Here is a 25,513-nt window from a genome sequence, read left to right as displayed (position 1 = left end):
ATTTAGCAAGTTCCAATAAAACCTTTATCTTTGAGATATTAAAACCAGTCTTCCAGCTGCTGCTTTATAGCATTTTTTTCGATTGGAATTTATTTTCGGTAGACCTTGCAGGAATTTCAAAATGGTACTATTACGAGCATGCACTTATGAGAACATCAATTTTATCACACCTGTTTGATCTATTTTAAGACCAAATCTTCATCATGGCAAGTCCCTGACAAAAAAGTATTTACTTCTTTTCTTTTGAGAGTCTGTATTTATGTCTTTGTCTCAAAAACCATTGCATTCTGTTTGTCTGCAGGGCTCTACTTTAAGAGTTTTTTCATCAGCATGGCTCTATTTTAAGAACTTTGTATTTAATGATACACTGTATGGCCAAAAGTTTGTGGACACCTGACCATCACACCTACATGCACTTTCATTCTAGATTTAGTCCCCATTTTGCTGTTACAATAAACTCCACTCTTCTGGGAAGATTTTCTACTAGATTTTGGAGTGTGGATATGGGGATTGGTGCTCATTCAGCCACAAGAGCATTAGTGAGGTCAGGCACTGATGTCAGGTCAGGAGGCCTGGAGAGCAGTCAGCATTTAGTTAAACATTTAGCAGTCAGCATTTAGGTCAGGCCACTTGAGTGGGGCTCCATTCCAACCTTGGCAAGCATGTCTTCATGGGCCTTGCTTTGTGCACAGGGGCACTGTCATGCTGGAACAGGTTTGGGCCCCTTAGTTCCAGTGAAGGGAAATTGTAATGCTACATCATACAAAGACATCCTATACAATTGTGTGCTTACAACTTTGTGGCAACAGTTTGGGGAAGAACCACATATGAATGTGCTGGTCATCTGTCGTCAAACCCTTCACCATACCGTGTAAAAAAAATCTAGTCTCCTTACAAGATATTATGCTAGAAAAACACCAGCATGCATGATTTCATGCTGACTCTAGGCAACCAAAACTGAATTTAAGCTAGTTAATGACTGCAATTGACAGACTTTTGAATCCTACTTTAAAAAGAGTAGATTTGAAATTGAGATTTCATTCTCATTGACCTTCCCATGTGATTCTCACCTCCTTAGAGGGCACTCTGGATCCCTTCCTCCGTGTCCACCAGGTCTCGACAGTGGCAATAAGGCAGGACAGCACAACACCGGCTGCAAGCACAAAGAACACGCCAGCAAAACTGTGGATATCCAGGGCGCTGGCACTTTTCTTCGTGCCCATGGCAGAGTAAAGGTCACATGGGCTTTCTCTGGGCCACCATTTCAGCTTCAAAATGTCCATGTCCCCATTCTGCTGCAGCTCTAAGATCCTAAACACAGCACAGAATAGACATGTGATCATGTGCTCCATTGTTGGAAAGGTGGATAAACTACAATTACATAAGAAAAGCTTTGGCATGACTTGCGGTGATCTGTGTCTTATATTAAAATATTTGGAGTACAGAGATTGTTACAATGTAATGATTGTAGTTTTGAATGCATGTTATATCGTTATGTATTTTGTAAGGAGTAAAACACAACAGAGTGTGCTGTTATAGGAAAAAAATTAACAATGTAGTATCATGTGGCCCTATGTGAAGTGGAGTTAATATTACCACCCCTGTTATACCTATTATACAACAGAAATTATAATTATTAATTTATTAATGAAAGACACATCATGCATTTTAACCATTTACCATTACATTTAATGCACTGAAGCACCTGTGAGACAAGTTAGTTTCTGTTATCACTTACGTTGTAGCAATATAGTCATTCCCTCACAAGCCTTCTACCATAAATGTTAAATAAACATCACCTTATAGAAACATTACTTTTGCCAAAGGTAATATATTGCTTTTTGTGGAATAACTGCAAATCAGCTTTCAACTAAAAATCAGCTTATTATTAGCTTTAGATTACATAGTATGTCTGACATACAGACCATACTTGTATGTCTGCCATACTTTTTTCAAAATTCTTATCTGTAGTAATCACACATGCACTACAGTAGAGACACTTTGAGATGAGGTTGTAAAACACTGCAGATTACCTTTAAGTACAAATTTTCCCAATAAAGGAGTGAAATGTATCTGGCATTCCACTGTAACTGACTCAATAACTGCTAGCCAAATTTAATTTTCTACAGGATTACTATCTCATTTAAACTGCTCAGCAGAGGTCTGTGCACGGCACCGTTATCCACTTTTTTATGTTCTGCCCAGTGGCATCTGTTGCTGCAGTGCTCAAATTTCTACTCCATTTGCCCACACTAGAGGGCAGTGTCTCCACAAAAAAGCAGGCGGATAATTCCCTGTCCACCAGTCATGTTTTAATGTAGAGGAGCAGTTTGCACTAATGACACTGCACTGACAAGCGTGATGATGAATACAGAACACAGAGCTTTATCACAGTCCTTCCCACTGATTTATTGTTCACATCGCTGTCTTTTGGACCTACAGCAGGGAGCACCACTAAACACACATTCTCTAAAGGGGACGAATAGGGACCTGTCATGCATGTGCTCTCGCACTCACGCAAATACACACATTCACAAATGTATACATCAGGGAGGTCCATAATCCTACTTTGTACATATAGTTGTATATACAAATGCAAACAGAATGTGTGAATCATGTGTAATGTGTGTACGTTCATGACTTTCACTAGTTAAAAAAAACCCCTCAATAAATAAGATCATAGAAGCCTATCAATTATAGTAACATTTGTGAAAAGGGAACCTTGAGACACTGACAATTACAACATCTAACAGCAAGTCTCTCAGCAAATAGCAACCTTTTAACTTCATGACATACAGCAACCAAGCGAAAGTAAATAATGGTTCTACTCACTGCAGTAGTCCTAATAACTGATGAAATAGGATTTCAGTCAGAGAATTAACTTAGAATGAACACTTAAAAAAACCCCCAAACTCTCATTCTTAACCTGTCCAGTCAGAGGCATTTTTTCAATTAATGTTCAATTTAAAATCAGGCAGCGTTAGTCTAACAGTCAGAAAATTGGTAAGCTGCTAAGCTTTGAGAAATTAATTTTGAAAATGCAATGCAATCTTAGTGTCTTTTCTGAAATGTTTACTATGTGACTAAATAGGCTATGTGCTGCTTTAGAACCAGACTAACCAAAATGACACATTTTAAAAGGACAAAGATAAATAGAACAAAAACACAGAAGAAAAGGCTGTTATATTTTTAGATGTGTGGACCTTCATGGACCTGCTTTGTAACTCACAAAATATTAACTGTTAATATTTAGCACGCTGAAGATTTTGCATAGAGGGAGTTATTAACACACAATTAGCCTTTGTTTGTGTGCATCATTGTATGGGAGAAAATTGGCATGAACCCACAGCAGCAGAATTTAATAAACACAATCTATAATTATTATGATAAACCATGGAAATGACTAGAGGCAAAACACTGAGGGTGCTATAAAACGTCTGTCCTGCTTGCTGGTTGTAATTCCATATCTATTTCTATATTGAAGTGCATTCATATAAATGTTAAACATGTATTTCTAAATGCTGAAGCAAGCTTTAGAGTGCTTTCATTTCTGCAGCACTTAGTCTGTGTAAATCAAACATGGTGCATTTTCCCCACTGGTGTGGCTCATTTCAGCAAGTGAGAACACGGGAATCTCACTTGGGTGTGGACCAAAACAACCGGTCCAAGAGCAACTCAATGAACTGCTCTTGGTCCGGTTAACTTAAACGTGGTTCAATTGCAGAGAGAAAGCAATTTGACCCTGAATTGACACAGCTTCAAGAAGTGAACCAGACATGTGTATTTTTGATTGCAGCATTCTTTGGTAGATGCAAGCTGCTAAACTATTCCACAAGGAGCTAACTGAGCCATAAAACAGAGCTGTAGCACTGAAGAAATGGCATGCATTCTGGAGATTTAAACTGATGAACAAAAAGAGAAAAATAAACGTTGGATGCATCACACAAAACATTTTAAACTTGTTATTTATCTAAACAAATATAACTGAATCATTTATTTAGTGCTAACTCTGCGTTTTCTGTGCTTGGGTGATTGCTGTGATTTCAATGAACACTTGGGCAAAGATTTGTTTACCTCTGTCCATCGCTGTATTTCTGACCAGTGAATGTAAGAGTTTAATGAATACATTTTCAGCCCAACATGCCCCCTTTTTCATTTTTTGCTTCATTGAATTATGTTTAGTGTGAAACCATAGCAAATTAAACAGCAAACGAACCAAAACTATTCATTTTGCTCTGATACAAAGTTAACAAACATTATTATACCCTTCTACCAAGTGCAGCACATGAGATATTATATGGTGACATGAAATTATATTGCACTACTTTATAATGTATTATACACATAAATGGCAAGTTCAGCCACGAAACTGTCTGAGTGCTGATTGGCCATGCAACAGCCTATCAGCCATGCTTCTCCGCCAATGTAACCCCACGTACTCATACTTGCTCAGCAGCAGCAGCAGTGTAGCAGATCTAGTCTGCCAGACCAAACCTATTTACACTCCATCCCCATCTATAAAAGCTCACAATTTCACTCCGAGAGATGTCATGACTTAAATGTAATAGTTTAGTAAACCAGAGCTGTAAGTAGAGCTGTAAGTATAAGCTGCATTTCCCCAGGTTCGTGGAGTTGTTATGAATCACAGAGGCAGTAGAAAACACACTTCCTGGACAAATTATACATCTCTATGTATTCTCTTACCACCAGCCACTTCTTTTCAAGTGAAAATCCATTACATGAACTGGGGATGCCATATAATTAATCAAAGGATGCACTATAACTTGGAGAGAATGGCAAGCCATGAAAATGCAAACCACAGGGCATTGTTACCATCATATTTGCATTTTTTTTTTTTACTGATTGCTTACCTGCCTGTCCATGGGAGTCCACAGAATTGCTTACCATAAAGCGTGCAGCATTGGATCATTCATGATGCTGCAAAATAGCTGTACCTCCACTCCAGCAATTATAAAAGAATATAAAGGAAATAAATGTCATATTTTTAGGATCTAGGGCCGGGAACATTTTGGCTTAGTTGTTAGCACATTTGCCTCGCACCTCTGGGGTTGGCGGTTTGAATTCTGTCTCGGCTTTGTGAGTGTGGACCTTGCATGTTGTCCCTGTGCTTCTGGGGTTTCCTCCAGGTACTCTGGTCTACTATCCAGTCCAAACACATGTGCTGTAGGCAGATTGACATTTCCAAATTGTCCTTGTGAATGTGTGAGTGATTGTGCCCTCTGCTGGGTTGGCACCACATCCAGGGTGTCCCCCATCTTGAACCTTGAGTTCCCTAGGATAGACTCCAGGCTCCCCACTGTAGGATATGTGGTATGGAAAATGGATGGATTTTGAGGATCTAGATCTGAAGATCTGGTAATGACCTTGCAGGTTTTTAGCAGCTGTTCCCAGGCAAATTAACACCCCTGTTGCCTAAACCTCCTGGCACTTGAGCAAATAGAGAGAGATATGATGCATAGGGATTAAGGCTGGACAAACCTAGAAGAATCAAAAGTCTATTTTTACTCATTTGGATTCACTTCCTGAGGGAGTCACGAAATCAAAGACCTGATCTGTCATATATAATTATTTTTCAGACGCCATAGTTTGAAATTAACATATAGTGTATTTAAAACTCAGTAAGCCATACTATATGACTTAAGCTCATGTGGATAAATGAATTTGCTCTCCAGTAGCTTTACTGGATTTCCTCACCATTTCTTCTGAGCGCCCAGCTGTTTTGCTAAATCATTAACTTCACAGACACACTGTATCTCTTTCTCCCTCTCCTCATGTCTTCCCCTAAAGATCCAGCAGAGAAACAACATGCTATCAATTTGCAGCAGTGGGCCTTTGAATTATTTATAAATTTTTCCACAATTACAGATGGACTGGCTCTTAAACTGTGCTTTTGGTAGTGTGTGGTGCACAGAGACTACATCTGTTTGACTAATGTGTGGAATATGTGCTTGCTAATGCAAAGCTTTGGGAAATAACGTAAAGGTAAGAGAGAAACAAAAAAAAGAATAGGTGCTATGCTTATTAAGCAGGTTGTGACACCTGAGTTTTTGCACTCACACTGCTGGACCTTGTCAGTGTCCCATCAGTGATGACTGTACATGTTTAATCAGCATTAGAGGCCAATAGGAGTGTGAGAGTACTCTGACTGGGTGTTCAATGGCTTGAAAACTGTAGCTACTTTTTTTTTTTTAGTTACATCCCAAAATACAAGACCCTGATTTACTAATAAGGAATGCTAATTTGCATGTTTTGCATTGGATTACTGATTTGTGCAATAATTCGGTGGCTGATTAGCAGGTTATTTATAAAACTAAATGATGTCATAGCAGATCGTGGCACATAAAGAGAAATTATGTCATACTGTATGGAAACAATTGTTTTAATGAGGTTAAGGTGCTAATAATTCCCTCTATATCCATGGTGAAGTCAGGTCCCAGAGATTCACAGTGTTACATTAGTATACCACCAAGTAAAAAAGCTGTGATACAATGGAATGTACATGAGTATGCATCCTGTTCATAATGAAATGCAAAGAAAATCTTTTCACCCTCTCTTTCTGATTGGTACTGGCTTCAGAAATGCAAACATTTGGAAAAAAGTGAATATAAACTTTACGGCCAGAGCATTAAGTTATAATTGTAAGAATTTGGTGATTTTATTTAGTCTATAAATACCTTCTGACATACAAAAGTTAAAGCAGCCTCCTGGTTGAATTAATTTGTTCAAGCAAGCAGCCTTCAAATATTTACTTTCAAGCTTGGTAAAAATCACTATGGGTTGCATACACAGCTCATTTTATTTGAATTTTTGAGTATAAACACCCCAACCCCCCAAAATATTTAATTCTCTGTAGACTTTCTATGTTTAAGCAATCCACCTCCATTTCCTGTTATATTATTTCTAGGTGTAAACCATGCCAGTTGTCAGCTGTAGTCTGTTCAAGTAGAAATTTTTATAGAAGGTGGAAGGTTATGTCAGGCAATCTTCAGTAATCTCAGCTGGCTGTAGTTCTTCAGCACTATCTTGATGTGTTATGGCCCTAATAGCTGGTAAATTTCCTCTGAACCTCCTCTTGCAAATTGGTAATACCCTTAAACACATTGGATGTTGTATCAACTCAGATCCATATCTAATTTTTTAGTTAATCATCAACATTGAGTTAAACATATCAATATTGTCATTATCCACCACAATTATCTGTATTTCTCAGTTTTTCAGTATACCATATGCATTTTTGTTTCCTCTAAACTAATTCCTCTGTTCTTTGAGGGCATAGAACAGGTATTTGTGTCTCTCTTCTTAAGGTCTGTCTGTCATGCAGTCTCCTCACTTGGCTATCGTCCCTCCTGGGCCCTCACACTCCGATTAGAGTGTGGACTGCCCTAGCTGTTGCCATGGAAACCAGCTGCAGCAGAAATGATCACATGTTATTAGATGACTCTGACTGCAGGCAGACAAACTGCTTGATATGAGTGAGAAAAAGAGGGAGAGGAAAACAGAAAAAAGAAGAAGAAGAAGAAAAAAAACAGAAGGCAGATATTTTTCTGAGCTGACAAAATGAATTAGAACACTGCAGAGGCACCAGAGCTGTCCTTCCTAATACAGAGAGACAGCTGTATCTTAGTGTAAAGCTCCCTTCCAAACACACACACACACACACACACACACACACACACACACACACACACACACACACACACACACACACACACACAGGTTGGCCAGATAACCAAAAGACTCCCATGTATAAGGAACTTGTGTTAACACAGTGCATTTGCCAAACAACAGCACTGCTAGTTAAATGGTGATAGGAAAGAAACAAAGCTAGCACTCTGGAACAGCATGACAATGGACTTGAAATGTCATGTGTTCACATGCACAATTTGTTCAGAGGCTTTCACTCTCAGTGGTTAAAATCTGCTAATGGGTGTCTGCCAAAAGCTTACAAGCAGCTCCACATCTGTCCTGTTAGTGGAACTGGTAGTATGCAGTGCCAAACATCAGTGATTAGCAGTAGCTCTAATGACTATACTTCAGCATTTAGTTCAATATTATCAAAAAGAAATTTCCTGACGGTGCCTCATGGATACATGGGCAAGAAGACAAATTTCCAAACAGTTCCAATGAGTTCTCACAGTGCACCACAAAGAATGAACAGATTCAATAAATATGCAATGCCATATTAGTAGTGATTATTGAGATACAGTAATTCATGTGAACATTAATATACTTAAACATTCAAACTGATACATGGCAAGCAAGTCAAGCAAATCTTTTTAAGGTATACATCTATTAGTTATGTAGATCGAAAGAGTACTTTACTTTAAAAATACCCCCCCCCCCCAAAAAAAAAAAACAAAAACAAAAAAACAAACACCTCATGCCAGTAACAATACAGTTGCAATCAAAATTATTCAATCTCCATTATAAATCAGGTTTATTGTTAAAATTGACAGATTTTCAGCTGTTTGCAATGAACAAATCAAACAAAAGCAATTTAAATACAACACAACGTAAGCTTCAAGTGCTTTCCCCAAATTCAACTGAAAATGCAACTTATAATGACTTCTCCAGTTTCAGAAATATTCAACCCCCTGATAGAATCCCTCACAACAGCAAAAATAAGCAAAACAGGTGTTGTCTCAAGCACAGCTGATGCAACTAATCAAGGGCTTCATTAGTTGCACCAAGTGTACTTGAGCTGGAACATGAAATACCTGAACTGGCTAGGGGTAGAAAGTGTGTGAAATACCTGGACGGGGCAGAAAAAGGAAGCTATCAACGGCTACAACCATTATTTTGACAGTTATAATATCAGAACAATGAGCTAGCTTAGACATCAAAATAAACAACATACCAGAAAAACTGCAAAGAGCCCCTTGCTGAGGGTCTGTCAGAACTGTTTACAGCACAACTGGACGTGGCTTTACTACTGAAATGTCAAAGTGTGTACATGTTCATGATGCTCAACTGTCATGTCCAAAAACTGTTTTATTTATCATCATATAACTCCTATAAAAAGCATTTAAGATAAGATAATTCTATATTAATCCCCAGAAGGAGAAATTTATCATGAGGAACAATATTGGGGGAGATATTAAGTTAAACTGAAATGGTAAAAAAATGACAAAATGCTATTCCTGAAAATAATTTGTGGAGATATAACTTAAAATGTAAGTTTGGGTCCTTTCCCACTGACTAACATGGGAATGGGTGGGATTAAAAATTGTACTGCAGACAACCTCTAAAGGGCCTCAGAGACACCTTTGTGTCCCAGTTACGAAGTCCGCCCATATATACAGTACAGTAACTGGGTGTAGCACATTGAACTTATCGGTATCTGTTTAGTGATCCAAATATTTGTATCTCTGTTTGAATTTAAATATGAAGAGGGCATGACATAAACTAGAAGGGGTTTTCTGTAAATAAATATGATCCCAACCACTATACCCCTGAAAACAATGGAAATCACTGCTAAAACCTAGAGGTAGAAACACCAGTACTGTCAGCACGGTCTGTGAATTCTGACTCAGAATGTTCAACAACAGCTACATATCCTGAGTTCATAATTGCTCTCAAATAGAGCATGGGACTCTTGGGCATGGGACTGCATGGGACTCTTTTTTTGTCTGTTCCTGCCTACGATATTTTCTAAAACAAACAATGTAACGTTACTAGGAGTAAATGAATGAGCACAGTAAATGTATCGCACAGTGCAACACATTTATGTTAATGGTCATGTGGTCTTCACTCTTCACCACACAAGATAATACTTTATTAATCCCCAGACAGAGATTAATAAAGTAATAAAGGATTGTCATATCTGACAGCGTGCATGTGCTGGAATAAAATTATACTTTTATATAAGTAAAAATTATACTTTCGCCCTTGCAGCATTTTGGTTGCATCCCATGGAATTCGAATCCCAATGCACACCTCTAATTTCAAACGTTACAAAAAAGAGGGATTAGTGCACCTCTTATCTGTTAAGAACACATTATCTGTTCATTCTGAATTATGTGTTTGTTCTGTTACATCCCTATTCACTGTGGTCTGCTCAGTGCAACTATAAACAATTTGCCACTGGGAACAAAAAACAACAACAACAACAAAAAATAACACCCACAGGGTTGTGTTCCAGTTCTGGGATTTTTGCCTCATAGTTAATCTTGATCTTAACTGGTAAAATTCTTAATTTGTAAAACATTCTCGTATTGGTCTTGATTGGTTGCTATGAGTTTTAGTCTTGTCTTGGTCTTAACTACAAGACTGGTTTATTAATATTTTAATTGGAAAATCTGATAAAGCTGGACAGATTACCCACTATACAGATAACTTTTATGGGTAGTGATTAACAACTGCCAGATGAACAATTTCCCTCCTTTACAGTGTACTAGCTATAAATGCATTTGATTTCACCAAGTTACTGGTCATGACCTGGAAATAAATATATATGAGCCACACTCAACTCCTTGTGTCATAATCCTGACCTCTATGTTAGACTTTGACTTTCAAAAATTTGTCACATACACTCACTGAGCACTTCATTAGGAATGCATACGCATCTAGTCTTTCACGCAATTATCTAATCAGCCAATCGTATGGCAGTATTTCAATGCATAAAATCATGCAGGTTTGGGTAATGCTCACATCAAATATGAGAAACCGAAAAAAATGAGATCTCAGTAATTTTGACTGTGGCATGGTTGTTGGTGCCAGATGGGCTGGTTTGAGTATTTCTATAGCTGCTGATCTCCTGGGGTTTTCACACACAACAATCTCAAGAGTTTACTCAGAATGATACAATAAAGAAAAAAACATCCAGTGAGCAGCAGTTCTACAGTCCGAAATGTCTTGTTGATGAGAGAGGTCAACAATGGACAGACTGGTTTGAGCTGATAGAAAGGCAACAGTAACTCAGATAACCACTCTCAGACATCTCAGAATGCACAAAATGCCAAATCCTGAGGAGGATGGGTTCTAGTTCTGTCAGCCAAGAACAGAAAACTGTGGATGCAGTGGGCACAGGCTTACCAAAACTGGAACGTCAAAGACTGAAAAATGTAGCCTGTTCTGATGAATCTCCATTTCTGCTGAGGCAAACAGATGGTAGTCTCAGAATTTGGCTCCAACAGCATGAATCCATGGACCCAACCTGCCTTGTGTCAACAGTCCATGCTGGTGGAGGTGGTGTAATGGTGTGAGGAATGTTTTATTGGCACACTTTGGGCCCATTAATACCAATCAATCATGGCTTGAATGCCACAGCCTATTTCAGTATTGTTGCTGACCATGTGCATCCCTTTCTGCCCACAATATATATTACTGCTACCCCGACTAAAGATTTTCTTAGTCAACTAGTAGTCGTTCATTAAGGCCATTAGTCAACTTAATCGAACATTTAATTTAATTACAGTGTCGTCTGCAAAGTTGACAGCGCGGAGACATCTCTGCTGTATAGTGGATAAGCCTAGAGAGAAATGCACTTTAAGTCAAATATGTCAGTATGATTAATGTTGGCTCAAATTTAGCCTATTACCCAAAAACATTTAAAATTCAACTTAGAAGCCAATACTCACATCTACCTCTGAGACCAGTTGGAGATAGAAAAAATACACCAGCCGTGAGTGAGAAGAAGCAAGGGTCCAGCTTTATTGTTCCATTCCACCACACGAGATCCACACCGATGAGAATTCTCAAAAGTGATCCCCCTACCCTGAGCTTAAGCTCCAGTATTTATACTGTATTTACACACTAAATAACCCATATGTTTCAAGAAGACTATGATCTCACTACCAATAGGGTTAAAAAAGAGCTCATTTACCTTACTCTTATGTTCCAGAAAAGGGCTATTTCACTTACACATAGGATTGAAACCAGGGGTTTTAATTTACACATAAAATCAGAACCCAGGCATTTCTAATAACCCAGAAAATAAAAACCCTGAGTTTCTAGTTACTCAGAGGATCAGAAACCAGAATTTTCAGTTACCTAGGGCATCAGAAACTTCGTTTTTCATTTACCCAGAGAATAGAAAGTGGAGAAGACTAAACAATCTAATGGGACCTTGGTCTTATTGTTATCTCGAGGGGGGGGCAGTTTGACCCAGCCACCCTTATAACTGGCTCTCTTCATGGTTCTCTTAAAATTAAGGCCTTCCTTGCGAGACGAGAATCTTCACCATCTGAATCATGAGTAAGTTATATTTTCCTGTATTTCTAGTTTTTATTTTCAGATTTACTCTATATCTCTTATTATATATGCTGCTTGAAAAACCGGTTTACTGTACTTCCTAATTCTTAATAGCATTTTTATAAAAAGTATATATATATATATATATATATACTTTTTATTATAAGACATTACCCTTATAATATCTTAATATTCCTTTTTATTATTCTTATAAAGTTATAATAATATGTGTGAGAGAGATTGTGTGTGTGTGTTATGTCTACTTGCCCGCCCTTGACTGTACGAGGGTGTGTGTGTGTGTGTGTTTTAGCACTCCTCAGCTCGTACACTTCTTTCGACTTTTTGACTAACAACCCATAAAGATCTTTAAAGTGTTCTTCCAATTTATCCACCTCTGACTAAAACCGCTTCTGTATGTCTAGGTGCCGGTGCCCGTCGTCAGCCCCTTCTCTCTCCGTTACTGGACCTAGATCTGGATCTGGATCTGGATCTGGACACTCATTACCAGCTTGTGCATCTCACTGCTGATATCATGATGCTACTTAACTATCTTCGCAGCACCCCCCCTAGGAATAGAGATCCGGGGTTCCCCCCTCTTCTTCCATACAGAATCTGCCCCATGAACGTGCGTGTTGACGCCTCTACACAGTCAGAACCAGAACCCCCCTCCAGCTTCCAGTCCGAGGATGATGTTGTCTTCTCTGATCCGGGCCCCGACCATTCGTCCCTCTTCTCACCTACCAGTCCGCCCGACTCTCAGTGGTCCGTTCACTTCACCCTCGCTGATTTCCCCATGTCCCCAGGACGCACCCCGTTTTCTTCCCCCTCTCGCTCTCCTCCAGACTACGCACCCACCCGTCCTGTGAATTACCAATAAAATTACATTTTTACTCATACTAAGTCTCCCTCATGTTTATTTCATGTCATTTTTATCCACAACATTAACTACCACACTCTGCACGAACATTTGGATAATGTAACATAATAGCGAACATTTATCTAAGTTAAGTTAACTTAGTTAACCTTAACGTTAAAATGAGCGGCCATGTAAAGTGGCTAATGCTAGGCTGCTACTTACATGTTTTAAATGATAAGACATAATCGATTTTGATGAATGATGGACGAACGTTTGCCTGTAGAGTTTGCAGGCAATCTTTTTGGGGTCATCCCTAATCTTTTCAAAATGATCCCACACTTTTGATTTTCTTCCTGACATAATTATTAGCAGGTGGATCAGCCAGGCCAGCCGTGTTAGCGAACTTTCCGTCACTGACTGCGTAACTTCACCACTTCCTGTGGAAGCTTTTTCCTGCAACTAACTGACCAATGAGAATTTAGTCGACCAAGCCTCTTTTAATGGACTAACAATTAGTCGACTATTAAAGGGCAGCCCTAATATATACACTTTTTTTTTCTCTTTCCAAATATGATGCTGAAGTTTTCTAATGACAGCACTACAATTTATAACGTGTTCAAAACATCAAGAGTTACATTAATGGTGGAATTATAACTAACATGTAATGTTTTGTATACTTAGCTATGTCATTTGATGACTATGTATATTACATAATGAAGCATGTATTAGAATGAACAATAATTAATAATTTATGAGCTAACTTTCTGCTGTCAATTTCATCATTCGTCTGCTTATATTTTCTGGCACACATCAATAGAAATATATGAGTAAATAAATTTCTAGCTAAAGGAGACTGAAAGGGAATCAATCTTAGCTATCTGCATGATGTTAACACTAAAAATGTTTTAATGCCTTTAGGCTATTTGCCAGAAAAAATGGCAAGACGTTGTTGATTTCCTTCTCACAGAACTTGCAGTACTTTTCATTTTTTTTCAAGTGGTTTTAGTTTTGAATTTGAAATTGAATTCTTTTTCAGTGACTGATTAGGCAAAAAGACAATTTTTGTGTGATTGCCAAGATATCTTTAGTTTTTCCATCTAGAAAATGTCTTTTGCTTATACCATCAGCATAAGTAATCAAAAATAACAGCCCGGCATTATCAGACACAGTGATTTCTAAATAAGGTGCAGAATATGGAGCCCACATTATAGCATTATATGGAGCCAGTACATTAATGTATTACTACAGAAAAAGATCAAGAAAATAACACACAGACCTACATAGATGGCGCTTCTGATTATAGGCCAGATCACCCAGTCATTTTGCGGGCTTATGTATAACTTTACATTTACAGATATCAAACCTTTCATGACAGTTTATAAAATTATCGCAATATTGCATTAAGACCTTACTACATTGCTGAAAATAGCTCTCAGTCAAACGATTTTCAAAGGCAAAAGTCCTTATGCTGCCCTCCAAATGGGACACACCTATTCTGCTAGCATAAACACTGCCCAAAAAAATGCATCTTACCTTGCAGCCTCATTCTAAATGAAACATTATATCAATCTTGTGTGTGCTAAATACTTTTTAGGACTGTCATATCTGCTGCAGGGTAACAGCATGACTGCTTCATGCTGTGAGTTTCTTCACAAGCTAAAACAACACTAACCCTCTTGAAGGAATTTTGCTCACATGGGCGTCTTAGCCCAACATGCTGAACTGTGCTACAGAGAGATTAGTCTTGTAGTGATATGAAAAGCCACACAGCAGCTTTAACCAAGAAATGCTGCTACAGTATTATCTCCTAGATACCTTTTAAAAAAACAATCAGGTGACCCTTTGTAGGTGTAGCAGTAAATTCTGAGCTTAACATAAGTTTCAATCAGACATAACATATAATAATAATCTCATAACATCTACTCACATCTACTCCATCACCAATGCCTCAGGAACTCCAGAAGACACACATTACACTATATTAAATCAGAGCTGACAGCTCTCCATGCGGCCGAGAATGCACTAATAGTAAAGTCAAGAAATGAAACATATCTCGCAATTAATAGCTTATTAATTTCCATTAGCTCCATTACAGACAACACAGGACACCACATACCAACAGAATCAAATAAAGAAGAAAAGCCTTTGATTGGGAGGAACATAAGATCTGAGCAACTCTTTATTAAGCGATTAACGAATGCAAATAACAGATAATGGAAACCAATATTTCTGCAAGCATCAGCAAATTGAACTGGATAATTCTTGTACCACCATTAAAGGAGAACAAAAGCTAAATATTAAAGCATTGAATATGAATGCAAAACTAAACAGTCTTGAATACAGTCCAGAAAGTCCAAATACCCCCAGTGAAGATGGCCATTAAAACCAAAATTAAAGAAGGACAAAACACAGTGAGACAGAATAAAATGACTGACTGTATTAGCATAAATGTAAATTACAAGAAAGCATAAAAGCCTATAAAAATGGACAGCTTTTTTAAAAATTTAACAAAAACCATTCAAGTTTGTATACTAATGCACTTTGTGCAAAGCTTAGATTACAGGCTATACAGTCAACTCCTACTGCAAGCTTTTGAAGCCTAAATCTTGTTGAATTGAATCAGCAGTTCAATCTTGATTGAGTTTGCACAAGAGGTCAAAATCGCAGACAGATCATGCGCTGTAGACACTGCCGGTTGGACAGTACAACCACCTTTTGCCTGTCCATATCAGCTGGGGACACTGATATGGGGACACTTTATAAGTTTAAGCTGAGGACACTGTTTGGGGACAAACATGCTGGGAGCGCACACTCACATTACCTGAAATGAAACTTAAGATGGCACATAGTATGCTAGCTCAAACTGGGAAGTACTGTGTTATTAATTCATATGCTAAATGTTAAATTGCAGTCATATAACATGTAATATACATGTAAGTATATTTATTTTACTGTTGTCACGACACGATCTTATAACTTTCAGAGCTACCATTTGTTAGGTAGTTGACACCGGCTAATCCATCATATTATTCAAAGCAATGTAAATATAATCAGCTAATGCTAATGTACCAACAAAAAATTTAATGGAAAACAGCAGTCAACATTTGCACTAATTATAACACAATTTTTGATGCTCTGCATGATTTTCATCCAGCTGACACTTGCATTAAATTACTCATCTGAATGGAGAAGTGCTCTTTTATGCTCCATTCATTCTGTTGGTGGAGTTTATTTAAAAAAGGCTGGCTAACATTACCAAGCTACTTTGAATGTTAGCTGAGGTCATACAGTCAATGTTATATTGCTATGAAATTTAGTTAGTGTGAGCTGCATTGTGTTATGCCATCACATTGTTTGCTCATGTTGGTTTGCTAGTTATAATATCAGCACAACAAGCTAGCTTAGACACCAAAATGAGCAACATACTGGAAAAACAGCAAAGAGCTGGTCTGTTAGAACCGTTTACAGCACAAGACATGGCTTTTTCATTGAAATGCCAAGAGGTTCCGGAGGTGTGTTGGAGAGGGTGTGCATGTTTATGAGGACTGACTGTCATGCTCAAACCTGTCAATCACCTTATCAGCCACGCACTTTTATTTCTCATCACATAACTCATATCAAGTGCATTTATTGCAAGGAAAAATATTGGGGGAGATACCAAGGCCAACAGAACTTGTAAAAACAACAGAACACTATTTCCAATAATCAAATAATTTTTGGAGTCACTTAACAGTAAAAGTAAGTTTGTTTCATTTCCCATTCACTTACATGGAAATGGGCGGTGTTAAAACTGCAGCCAACCACTAGAAGGTCTTAGCGACCCTCTTTTTCTCTTTTTCACGTCTGCTTCAACGTGCACACATATACAGTCACTGACACAAACACACCCAAAAATTTCTCTCCTCCAGCAATTTTTTTCCCCTCATTTGCATTTTCTTATGAACACCTAGTCATGCAGTCGAGCACTTTCAGCTCCAGATTGATCCAACCATGTGCAGCATAGAGCACAGGAGGTCCATCTTACCCACCGCTATCAGATTATACAAAAATCTATCTCTGTACAATTCTTTTCAATCTGTTTACAACTAATAGGTGCAATGTTTTCAGTTTTTCATTTAATGCTTATGTAACTGATGAAGATTGCACAAGAGGCATTCCATAACTACTGACATCCTGCATAACAGCCTTGGGACACTGCACTATTACACTACATATATTTTCTGATAAATATTTAAATCTTCCTCTAACATTATTATCAAATTTCAAACTGGCTTTCGAGTGAAATAGGACAGTAAAACTTTAGCAATGGCTAAACTTTTATCAATAATCAATATTCATTTGATCAATAATCAATTTAATATTCATTTAATCAAATATCGATAATCATTTTAGAACTGTTGTACATATGAATGCTGAAAACTACTAGTAGAAAAGTAATGTTAAAAATATGTATGTATGTATGTACAGTATGCACAGTATGTATGTATTTAAATAAATATATTGCTTTTCTTGTCTGAGCCATTGACAAATCTGCATCAAAGATAGTTTCACTATTCTATTATTCTTCATTATTATAGCAATGGCTATAACAAAAAATGGGAAGTGCTAGTCTATAACAGTTAAAAAGAAACACTAACACACTCTTTTCTTCTTTTTATCATTGATTTTAAAAAATAATGTTGAAAATGTAGGTCTTTTCAGACCTGGAATACTTTTTAATACTTGGCCACACTGTTGTCTTTGGTAAGCGTTTCCTTAAGAGTTAACCTGTTCATGACTTTTGTCACCTTAGGGTTAATAAAGTAATGAGTAGCATTTGATTGAAATGATCAGTGGTTGTCAGTTAAGGATGAGGGAGAGGATAGGATACCAACCTTGTTTCTGCAAATAAGCATTACTAATATAAGCTAGAATGTGGTTGGGAAATAGCTGCAACACTATTTGGCTAAAGGAACCACAACCAAACTGTTTTGGCTAAACAATCATAAATGAACTACTGTATCACAGATTATGGTAGTGTCTGTTCTCATCAGAATCAATTAAATAAATCCATGCAGGGCGTGCTGTTAAAGGAAAATAAATAGCAGGGGAGGGAGTGTTATATGTTACATGACGCCATGATTAATATATATATATATATATATATATATATATATATATATATATATATATATATATATATATATATATATATATATATATATATATATATATATATATATATATATATATATATATATATATCTGTTTATAGTTACCTCAATGCTGTGGACCATCCTCAAAACAAGTTAGCTCCCATTATCACTTAAATTACAGCAGCTATAAACAGTAGTTCCATCACTATATTGAAGTTAATAAAAGAGAAAAATGCAACTTACTTCTGAGAAACTGTAACACCCAACGTCCTCTGTGCTTAGACTTTCCCATGACAGAAAACATAAATGAACAGCTTTTCTTCTGGCTTTTTTTTTTCTATCTTTCTTTCTTTCTTTCTTTCTTTCTTTTTTTTTTTTTTAAATAAAGTACTGACACTGGAGACAGATTGGAAAAAATTCCCCTTACAGGAAGCTTCACCATATTTGTTAAATAACATGCTTGTTAAAATCTGTTTATTATTAGACTTTGTTTGGAGTGATGCCACTGGAGTCCTTGTGAATGAGTTGTTACTATACAAATGATAAAGTACTAGAATGAGTTCGTGAATATAACCTGTGACTTGAATTTCAGCCCACACTACTGTCAGAGGCATGTTGTTATAGTAAATGAATCAACTATTTCAACATCAATCTCCAATTAGAAATCAAAACAATACTTTAGTTAAATTACTAAAATGAAAAGAAATGTATTTGAGACTTTTTAGAACAATTTAAGGCCTAGATTTTTATCAAATGTTATGCTTTTTCTATACTACCTTGTATGTATGCTGCTGGAAATCAGTATTTGCCCCATGCTTAAAGATTTTAGATGGCAGATTCTATAGGAAGCAGTGTGAGGTGTCATATGAGGTGTCATATGGTACCTCTGAGAAAAGATGTCTCTGTAAGGGCTGCCGTGCTGCATGGCAATGCCGTAGCCTCTGTCTGGTGCATTATTGCTCACAGTGTAGAAGGAGCAGTCCTCATCGTTAATGGCCACATACTCCAGCACAGCTGCATCCCACACAAATGCAAAGCGGCCGTACTTTACCTGAGAGAAAAAAGGGGGGGGGGGGGGGGGGGGGGGTTAGAGGGACAACACAATTGAATGAGAAACTTGATATATATATATATATATATATATATATATATATATATATATATATATATGTATATAGACAGGCCATCTGATAAATATGCATGGAGATAAACGAATTATAAAATCAAATAGGAAGGCTGAAAGACTCATTTCAAATAATGCAAACAGGTGCTGACTGTATTGGTAAGAATACTGGAGAGGGAAAAGTGTGCTACTGAAAAGCAAAATTTGCTTTCAATATAAACACAATGTGGCCCTTGGTCTCCTTTAACTAGATGCCAATGATAATGATTGATAATAAGATTATGAAAACTCAATGAAAAAACAAAACTTAATTGGATTATTTTTATCAGCTAAAGAAAATGGCACACTTTCCTAGGATGGTACTAGAGAAAAAAAAATAACACGGTCATACCAATCACCCATTAACCCTGTTGCTGATATCATTCTGTCTCTTATACTTAAATAACATAAAATCCTAGATTAAAACTTAAATTTGGATTGTTCTTAAGGACACAAAATTCTTCTTTATTTTCCATATTTGTGATATATGATGCAGAGCTGCATAAGAACCTGAGAGCTTTTAAAGGGTTAAAGGGTGAAAGTACAAAAAGAAAAGAACATGTTCCTTTTCTAAAAGCCACACCATGCAACTTCAGTCTGGTTTCATCAGCATCTTTGTCTAGCATGCATCCCATACTGATTGCATGCCGGCAGACAGAATGACAGACATTAGTTTGCAGTATGTAAGGTACTGCCTTAAGCCATTCACATAAAAGAAGTCCTCTCTCCTCAAAGAGAACATTTCAAGGTTAGGCTTTATGCAAAAATCAGTGGACCCTGACACTATGGCTTCTTTTACAGCATACCTGGATCTCAGGTGGAGTTACTTTGAGTGCTTCATGACCTGGGATTTTTCAAATGATCTGATATTAACGTAAAATGAATGATTATTGCTTCACTTAAGTTAAATATAAGCAGATAAAGACAGAAAAAAGCCCTCATTTCACATGGCATGCATCTGACATTTAAACATTTTCAGGGTCCACTCATAAAATTTGCACACGTCTGCAATCAAGTTACTTTAGAAAATCATAGAGAGAGTGAGAGTAATTTCAGAGAAACTGCCAAGTACAAACATGCATAAATATCTTACTTATTGCACACCGTCTGACTAGCTCAAGCGTGTAGCTAAAGGTCATTATGTAATACTCTGTCAATTTGTTGATATGAAAATGTGATATAAAAGCTGCTTCAAGCCGATTCCTCAGCGGATTTATATTCATTCAAGTTTTCTCATGAAAGAAGGAGCTGCAACACGTCTGCAACCACAGCAGTCACAACATCAGCAGTTTAGGAATTCAAATTAGGTCTACATCCCCATTTGTCGTCTTATCTCTTTTCGTCTTTGCTGTAACTTCCATGTATGAGTGCATACTCTAGCTGTAATTACACAGTATCTGACACTAGATCAGTGTTTCTCAACCAGGGATCCACGGGCCACAAGGGGATAATTACAGGGGGTTCGTGGGATTGTTCCGAATTAAAAAAAAAAATGTATAAGTGGTATTTATGTTAAATACTTTGTAATATCATTTAATAACATTTAATAATTTATAATTTACATACATTAAATTACAATTTCAGAAAAGCTGAAGACTTACTGTTTTTTTTACATTACACTATGCTTAGTCATGTGCATTCACAACACTTGCACTGATGTATCTCATTCTTAAGTACCCTTGATCTGTGTTCACCATGTCATTATTAATGCAAGTGTAATTTTCATTGTGTCCAACATCCATCCATCCATTTTCCATACTGCTTATCCTACACAGGGTTGCAGGTGAGCCTGGATCCTATCCTAGGGAACACAGGGGACACCCTTGATGGGGTGCCATCACATCGCAGGGCACATTCACACACTACAAACAATGTTTGGAAATGGCAATCAGCCTGCAGTTTATGTCATTGGACTGGGGGAGGAAACCGGAGTACCTGGAGGAAACCCCTGAAGTACGGGTAGAACATGCAAACTCTGAGCACACAGGGGGAGTCAGAATTTGAACCCCCAACCCCCGAGGTGCGAGGCAAACGTGCTAACCACTAAGCCACAGTGCTCTTAGCACTTACTTGTGCTTAACTCTGAAAATCAGGGGAACTATGTATTTTATTTTAAGCCTAATTTCTAATTTTCCTGCAACGACAAAATTGTAGGCATGCTTCCTTCCCTGTTCTTTAAGTGACTGTGTAAGAACACTAAATTGAAGTCCAGAGCCCAAATGGAGTGCATTTAGGCATACCAGAGGCAGCTTCCATCGATTTCATTTCAATTGACCTCAGGAGGCCAGGGCGGAAAACATGCAGGTAGCACAAAAGCCACAGCTGCATTAGAGTGAGTCTGGGCTACAGAAACGAAACATAACCAGAGGACCATGACCCAGAGCAAAAAACCTTGAGGTCTGGCAAAAAAGGAAAAGAATGAAAGAAAGAGAGAGTGGGGTTGCTGGTTCTTGAGACAGAGCGCATTAAGAAGAGGATGATGAAGCAGGTCTTGGATTGAGAGTGTTGCAGCCTGCAGTCATGGCAATCAGGGAGGTTTGATTCTAATTGTGCCAAGGTAATTTGAAGCAATTTTCCCATGAACAAACGATGCTGTGCACATCCTAATCACATCAGTATTTTCCAGGGGAACACACACACACACACACACACACACACACACACACACACACACACACACACACACACACATACACACACACACACATGCACGCACACAATGCTCTTGTGAGATTCATCATATCTACAGTAAAGCTGTTTAACAGATGCACAATCATACAAACACACAGACGTTACAGGCAATGCTTTAATATATATATATTTTTAAACCTGTGGCAATATTCACCCTCAGATATTTATTATCTAGTCATCAGTGTGAGCCTAGCAGAATTACTCAGCTAATTAGCATCCTGAACAGATAATGATGTACATTCAAAGCTTTTGAAACTAGCAACCTCCCAAGTGGCAACATGATGGATCATTTTTTTCTTCTTCTACTTCTTTTTTTTTTTTAACCATTAATGAAACGGCTATGCGAAAAAAAGACACCATATATAAAGCAGAAATATTCAAAAGGAAAAGGTTAAAATCAAATGTCAATGGGTCATATTCAGAGTTGAGTAATGCATGTGTGGTAAGGCATTAATAACAAAACAGTGCATATCAGTATGCAGGTCTCAGATATAACTATAGACATATGCACTATTTGGTCAGATAAACAGGAATTATCTGTGGGGTGGAGTTTATCAAAAACAGAAGTGTTTCATTTATGTACAATTCTGACCACTAGTTTAAGCCCATACTTCTTGTTGTGTAGGTAGTATGCGTAGGTGGTATGTGTACAAGAGAACATTACCCAGAGCATTACTTTACCTCTACCAGCTTGCCTTCTTCCCATAGTGCATCCTGGTGTCATCTCTTCCCCAGATAAGTGATGTACACACACCTGGCTGTCCACATGATGTAAAAGAAAACATGATTCATCAGACCAGGCCACCTTCTTCCATTGCTCCATGGTCCAGTTCTGATGTTCACGTGCCCATTGTAAGTGCTTTTGGTGGTGAACAGGGGTCAGCATGGGCACTCTGACCGGTCTGTGGCTATGCAGCAAGTTGCGATGCACTGTGTGGTTTGACACCTTTCTTTTATAGCCATCATGAACTTTTTCAGCAATTTGTGCTACAGTAACTCTTCTGTGTGATCAGACCAGACAGGTTAGCCTTCGCTCCCCAACTGCATCAGTGAGCGATGGGTGCCCATGACCCTATCGCTGATTCATAAGTTATCCTTCTTTGGACCACTTTTGGTAGGCCCTAACCAATGCATACTGGGAACACCCCACATAACCTGCTGTTTTGGAGATGATTTGACCCAGTCATCTAGCCATCACAATTTGGCCCTTGTTAAAGTCACTGAGATCCTTACACTTGCACATTTTTCCTGCTTGCCACACATCAACTTTGAGAACTGACTGTTTACTTGCTGCCTAATATATTCCACCCCTTGACAGGTGCCTTTGTAACAAGATACTCAATGTTATTCACTTCACCTGTCAGTGGTTTTAATGTTCTGGCTAATTGTTGTAAATGTTTTGGACAAAATACATTCACTCAATGAATTATGGATTGGCAAACAAGAGAGATATTAAATGCATAGATATGACATTATGAATGAATTAACCATTTGAATCGTCCCTCTAGAGGCCATTGTTTAAAAATATTGTGTGCACAGAAGAGATTACAGGAGAAACATTATAGTAATAAAATACTAATCACATGGTTATTAATCACACTAATCACATTTTAATAATCAGAATGGGTCAACCAGAAATTCAAGATATGTGCCTGAGTAAGCTGACCCTAAATACAAAAACTTTATTAATTGTAGAACAGAAAAAAAAAAAAAAAACCTGCCCCAAACTAGCAACCTCGAAGGCATGCACTATGAGAAATTTAATTTAATAATCTGAATGGTCTGCCCAGAAAACCTTTCAATATGTAAATTCTATCTAAGCCATATCTCTAATTTTCCATGTTCTGTGACACACTTGCTGCTTTGAAAAGAAGGAGTTACCCTTTAAACATAGCTTATTTACTCACTTTTCCTGTCCTTCTCTCTCCTTTCTCTAAAAGACACTGTACTTATTTGTAGACATAGAAACAGCCAATCCAAGTAAATATACTCACTGGATTACATCTCTTTAGATGACTTTAGATATATTAGAAATTTTAAGCTATCTGATTTAAAATAAATATTCTAATTATTTCCTTTTGGCTTGCAAAACAAATATATGGATTATATATGAACCACATGAATGTTAGTGAATAAAAAAGTAGAGCTTTAAAAAAAAATAAATTAGTGTAATGAGTAAAAGTCAAAAGATCTAACTAAAAGAAAAAGTATAGCACCATGCCATATGTGCAAGATCTTCTGATTTTAACCTTTTCATGCATGAATTATGAAATCCCGATCAAGGATTTTTTCTCTTTGTGTTTTTACTCTTCTTTAGGCATAAAAAATTATTTTACCATCATTTTACTTTTAAATACATTTTTCAAAAAGTTATTGTTAGTGTCCACTCCAGTGGACTGCATGCGTACAAATGAAGAATTAGTGTCCACTCTAGTGGCTGTCATGCAGTTATTCTACTGAAATCCTTTCAATAGTCAGAAAATGTCTTCTGAAAAGCTGTAAACTGTAGTAACGACTATGCATGAAAGGGTTAAGAGGTTTCCGTACAGCAGCAAAGTAAATGTACTTCATTATTAACCATCTCCGATGACAGGTATAAAAACAACCTAAGCATGACTTTGTTTTAATACACTGACATTTGTGTTTACACCACCCTTCATCAGGTGTACTACTTAAAGGTCATCAGCAAACATAAATTAGCTTCAGTGTCAGCATATTAGCTAAACACAAGAGCATGTTTGTTAATAAAGAAAGACATTTCTCCTAAGAGAACATCCAGCCACCTGTGAGGAAGCCAGCCCTTGTTGCTGTCATGCTGGGTTTTCTTTTGATAAGTCTCAAGTCTTAAAGGTTTGATGTTAACACCCCAGGTCAAAGTACATATCATCTTGTTTTTGCTAATCTGATTTTCCAACAGCAGAATTGCTTCTGGGGTGAAACTGTGTACTACATGAATAGAAAGATGATGCATGGAACCAATTGCACACCACGTGTGGTATTCTAAAAGAAAGTCTATATAAAACTAAGCTCTATAAATTTAGTTATATAAACCATACAAGACTAGGTCTCATGCCCACCAATACTCTATTCATACATAATGAATAGAGTATGAATCTTCTCAAAATTCAGTATTGTTAAATATATTATAAGGATATCCAGCATTGCCAGCATAGTTAACAAAAAAAAAACCTAGCAGACAGAGTGAGAGAGAGAGAGAGAGAGAGAGAGAGAGAGAGAGAGAGAGAGAGAGAGAGAGAGAGAAATGTATATGGGTGTATTAGACAGCTATTTTTTTTTCCAGGTATGTGCCAAGCAACAGTAAGAAAACAGTGAGAAAAAAGTCCGGTGAGACTGTTAATTAATAATAAGCAGCTACTCTGACCATAGAGACCACAATCCCACCCACTTGGTTTCTATGTGCAAGGCTTGTGAATTCACAGGTCAAACTGCTACCAG

General features: G+C 37.4%; 1 protein-coding gene across 1 annotated transcript in view; it reads right to left on the bottom strand.

Annotated features, from left to right (window-relative positions):
* grid2 (glutamate receptor, ionotropic, delta 2) overlaps positions 1-25,513 on the bottom strand; it is a 522,151-nt gene that overhangs the window by 8,229 nt on the left and 488,409 nt on the right. The window contains exons 14-15 of the mRNA XM_017468976.3: positions 19,089-19,255; positions 1,071-1,311 (exon numbers count right to left, since the gene is read on the bottom strand). Coding sequence (XP_017324465.1) covers positions 1,071-1,311; positions 19,089-19,255 — 408 coding nt within the window. The remainder of the gene's footprint in view (positions 1-1,070; positions 1,312-19,088; positions 19,256-25,513) is intronic.

Source organism: Ictalurus punctatus, chromosome 5, assembly GCF_001660625.3.
Source record: "Ictalurus punctatus breed USDA103 chromosome 5, Coco_2.0, whole genome shotgun sequence".
Lineage (NCBI taxonomy): Eukaryota > Metazoa > Chordata > Actinopteri > Siluriformes > Ictaluridae > Ictalurus > Ictalurus punctatus.
The sequence above is the reverse complement of the archived record's forward strand: the minus strand, read 5'-3'. Positions and strand labels throughout refer to the sequence as shown.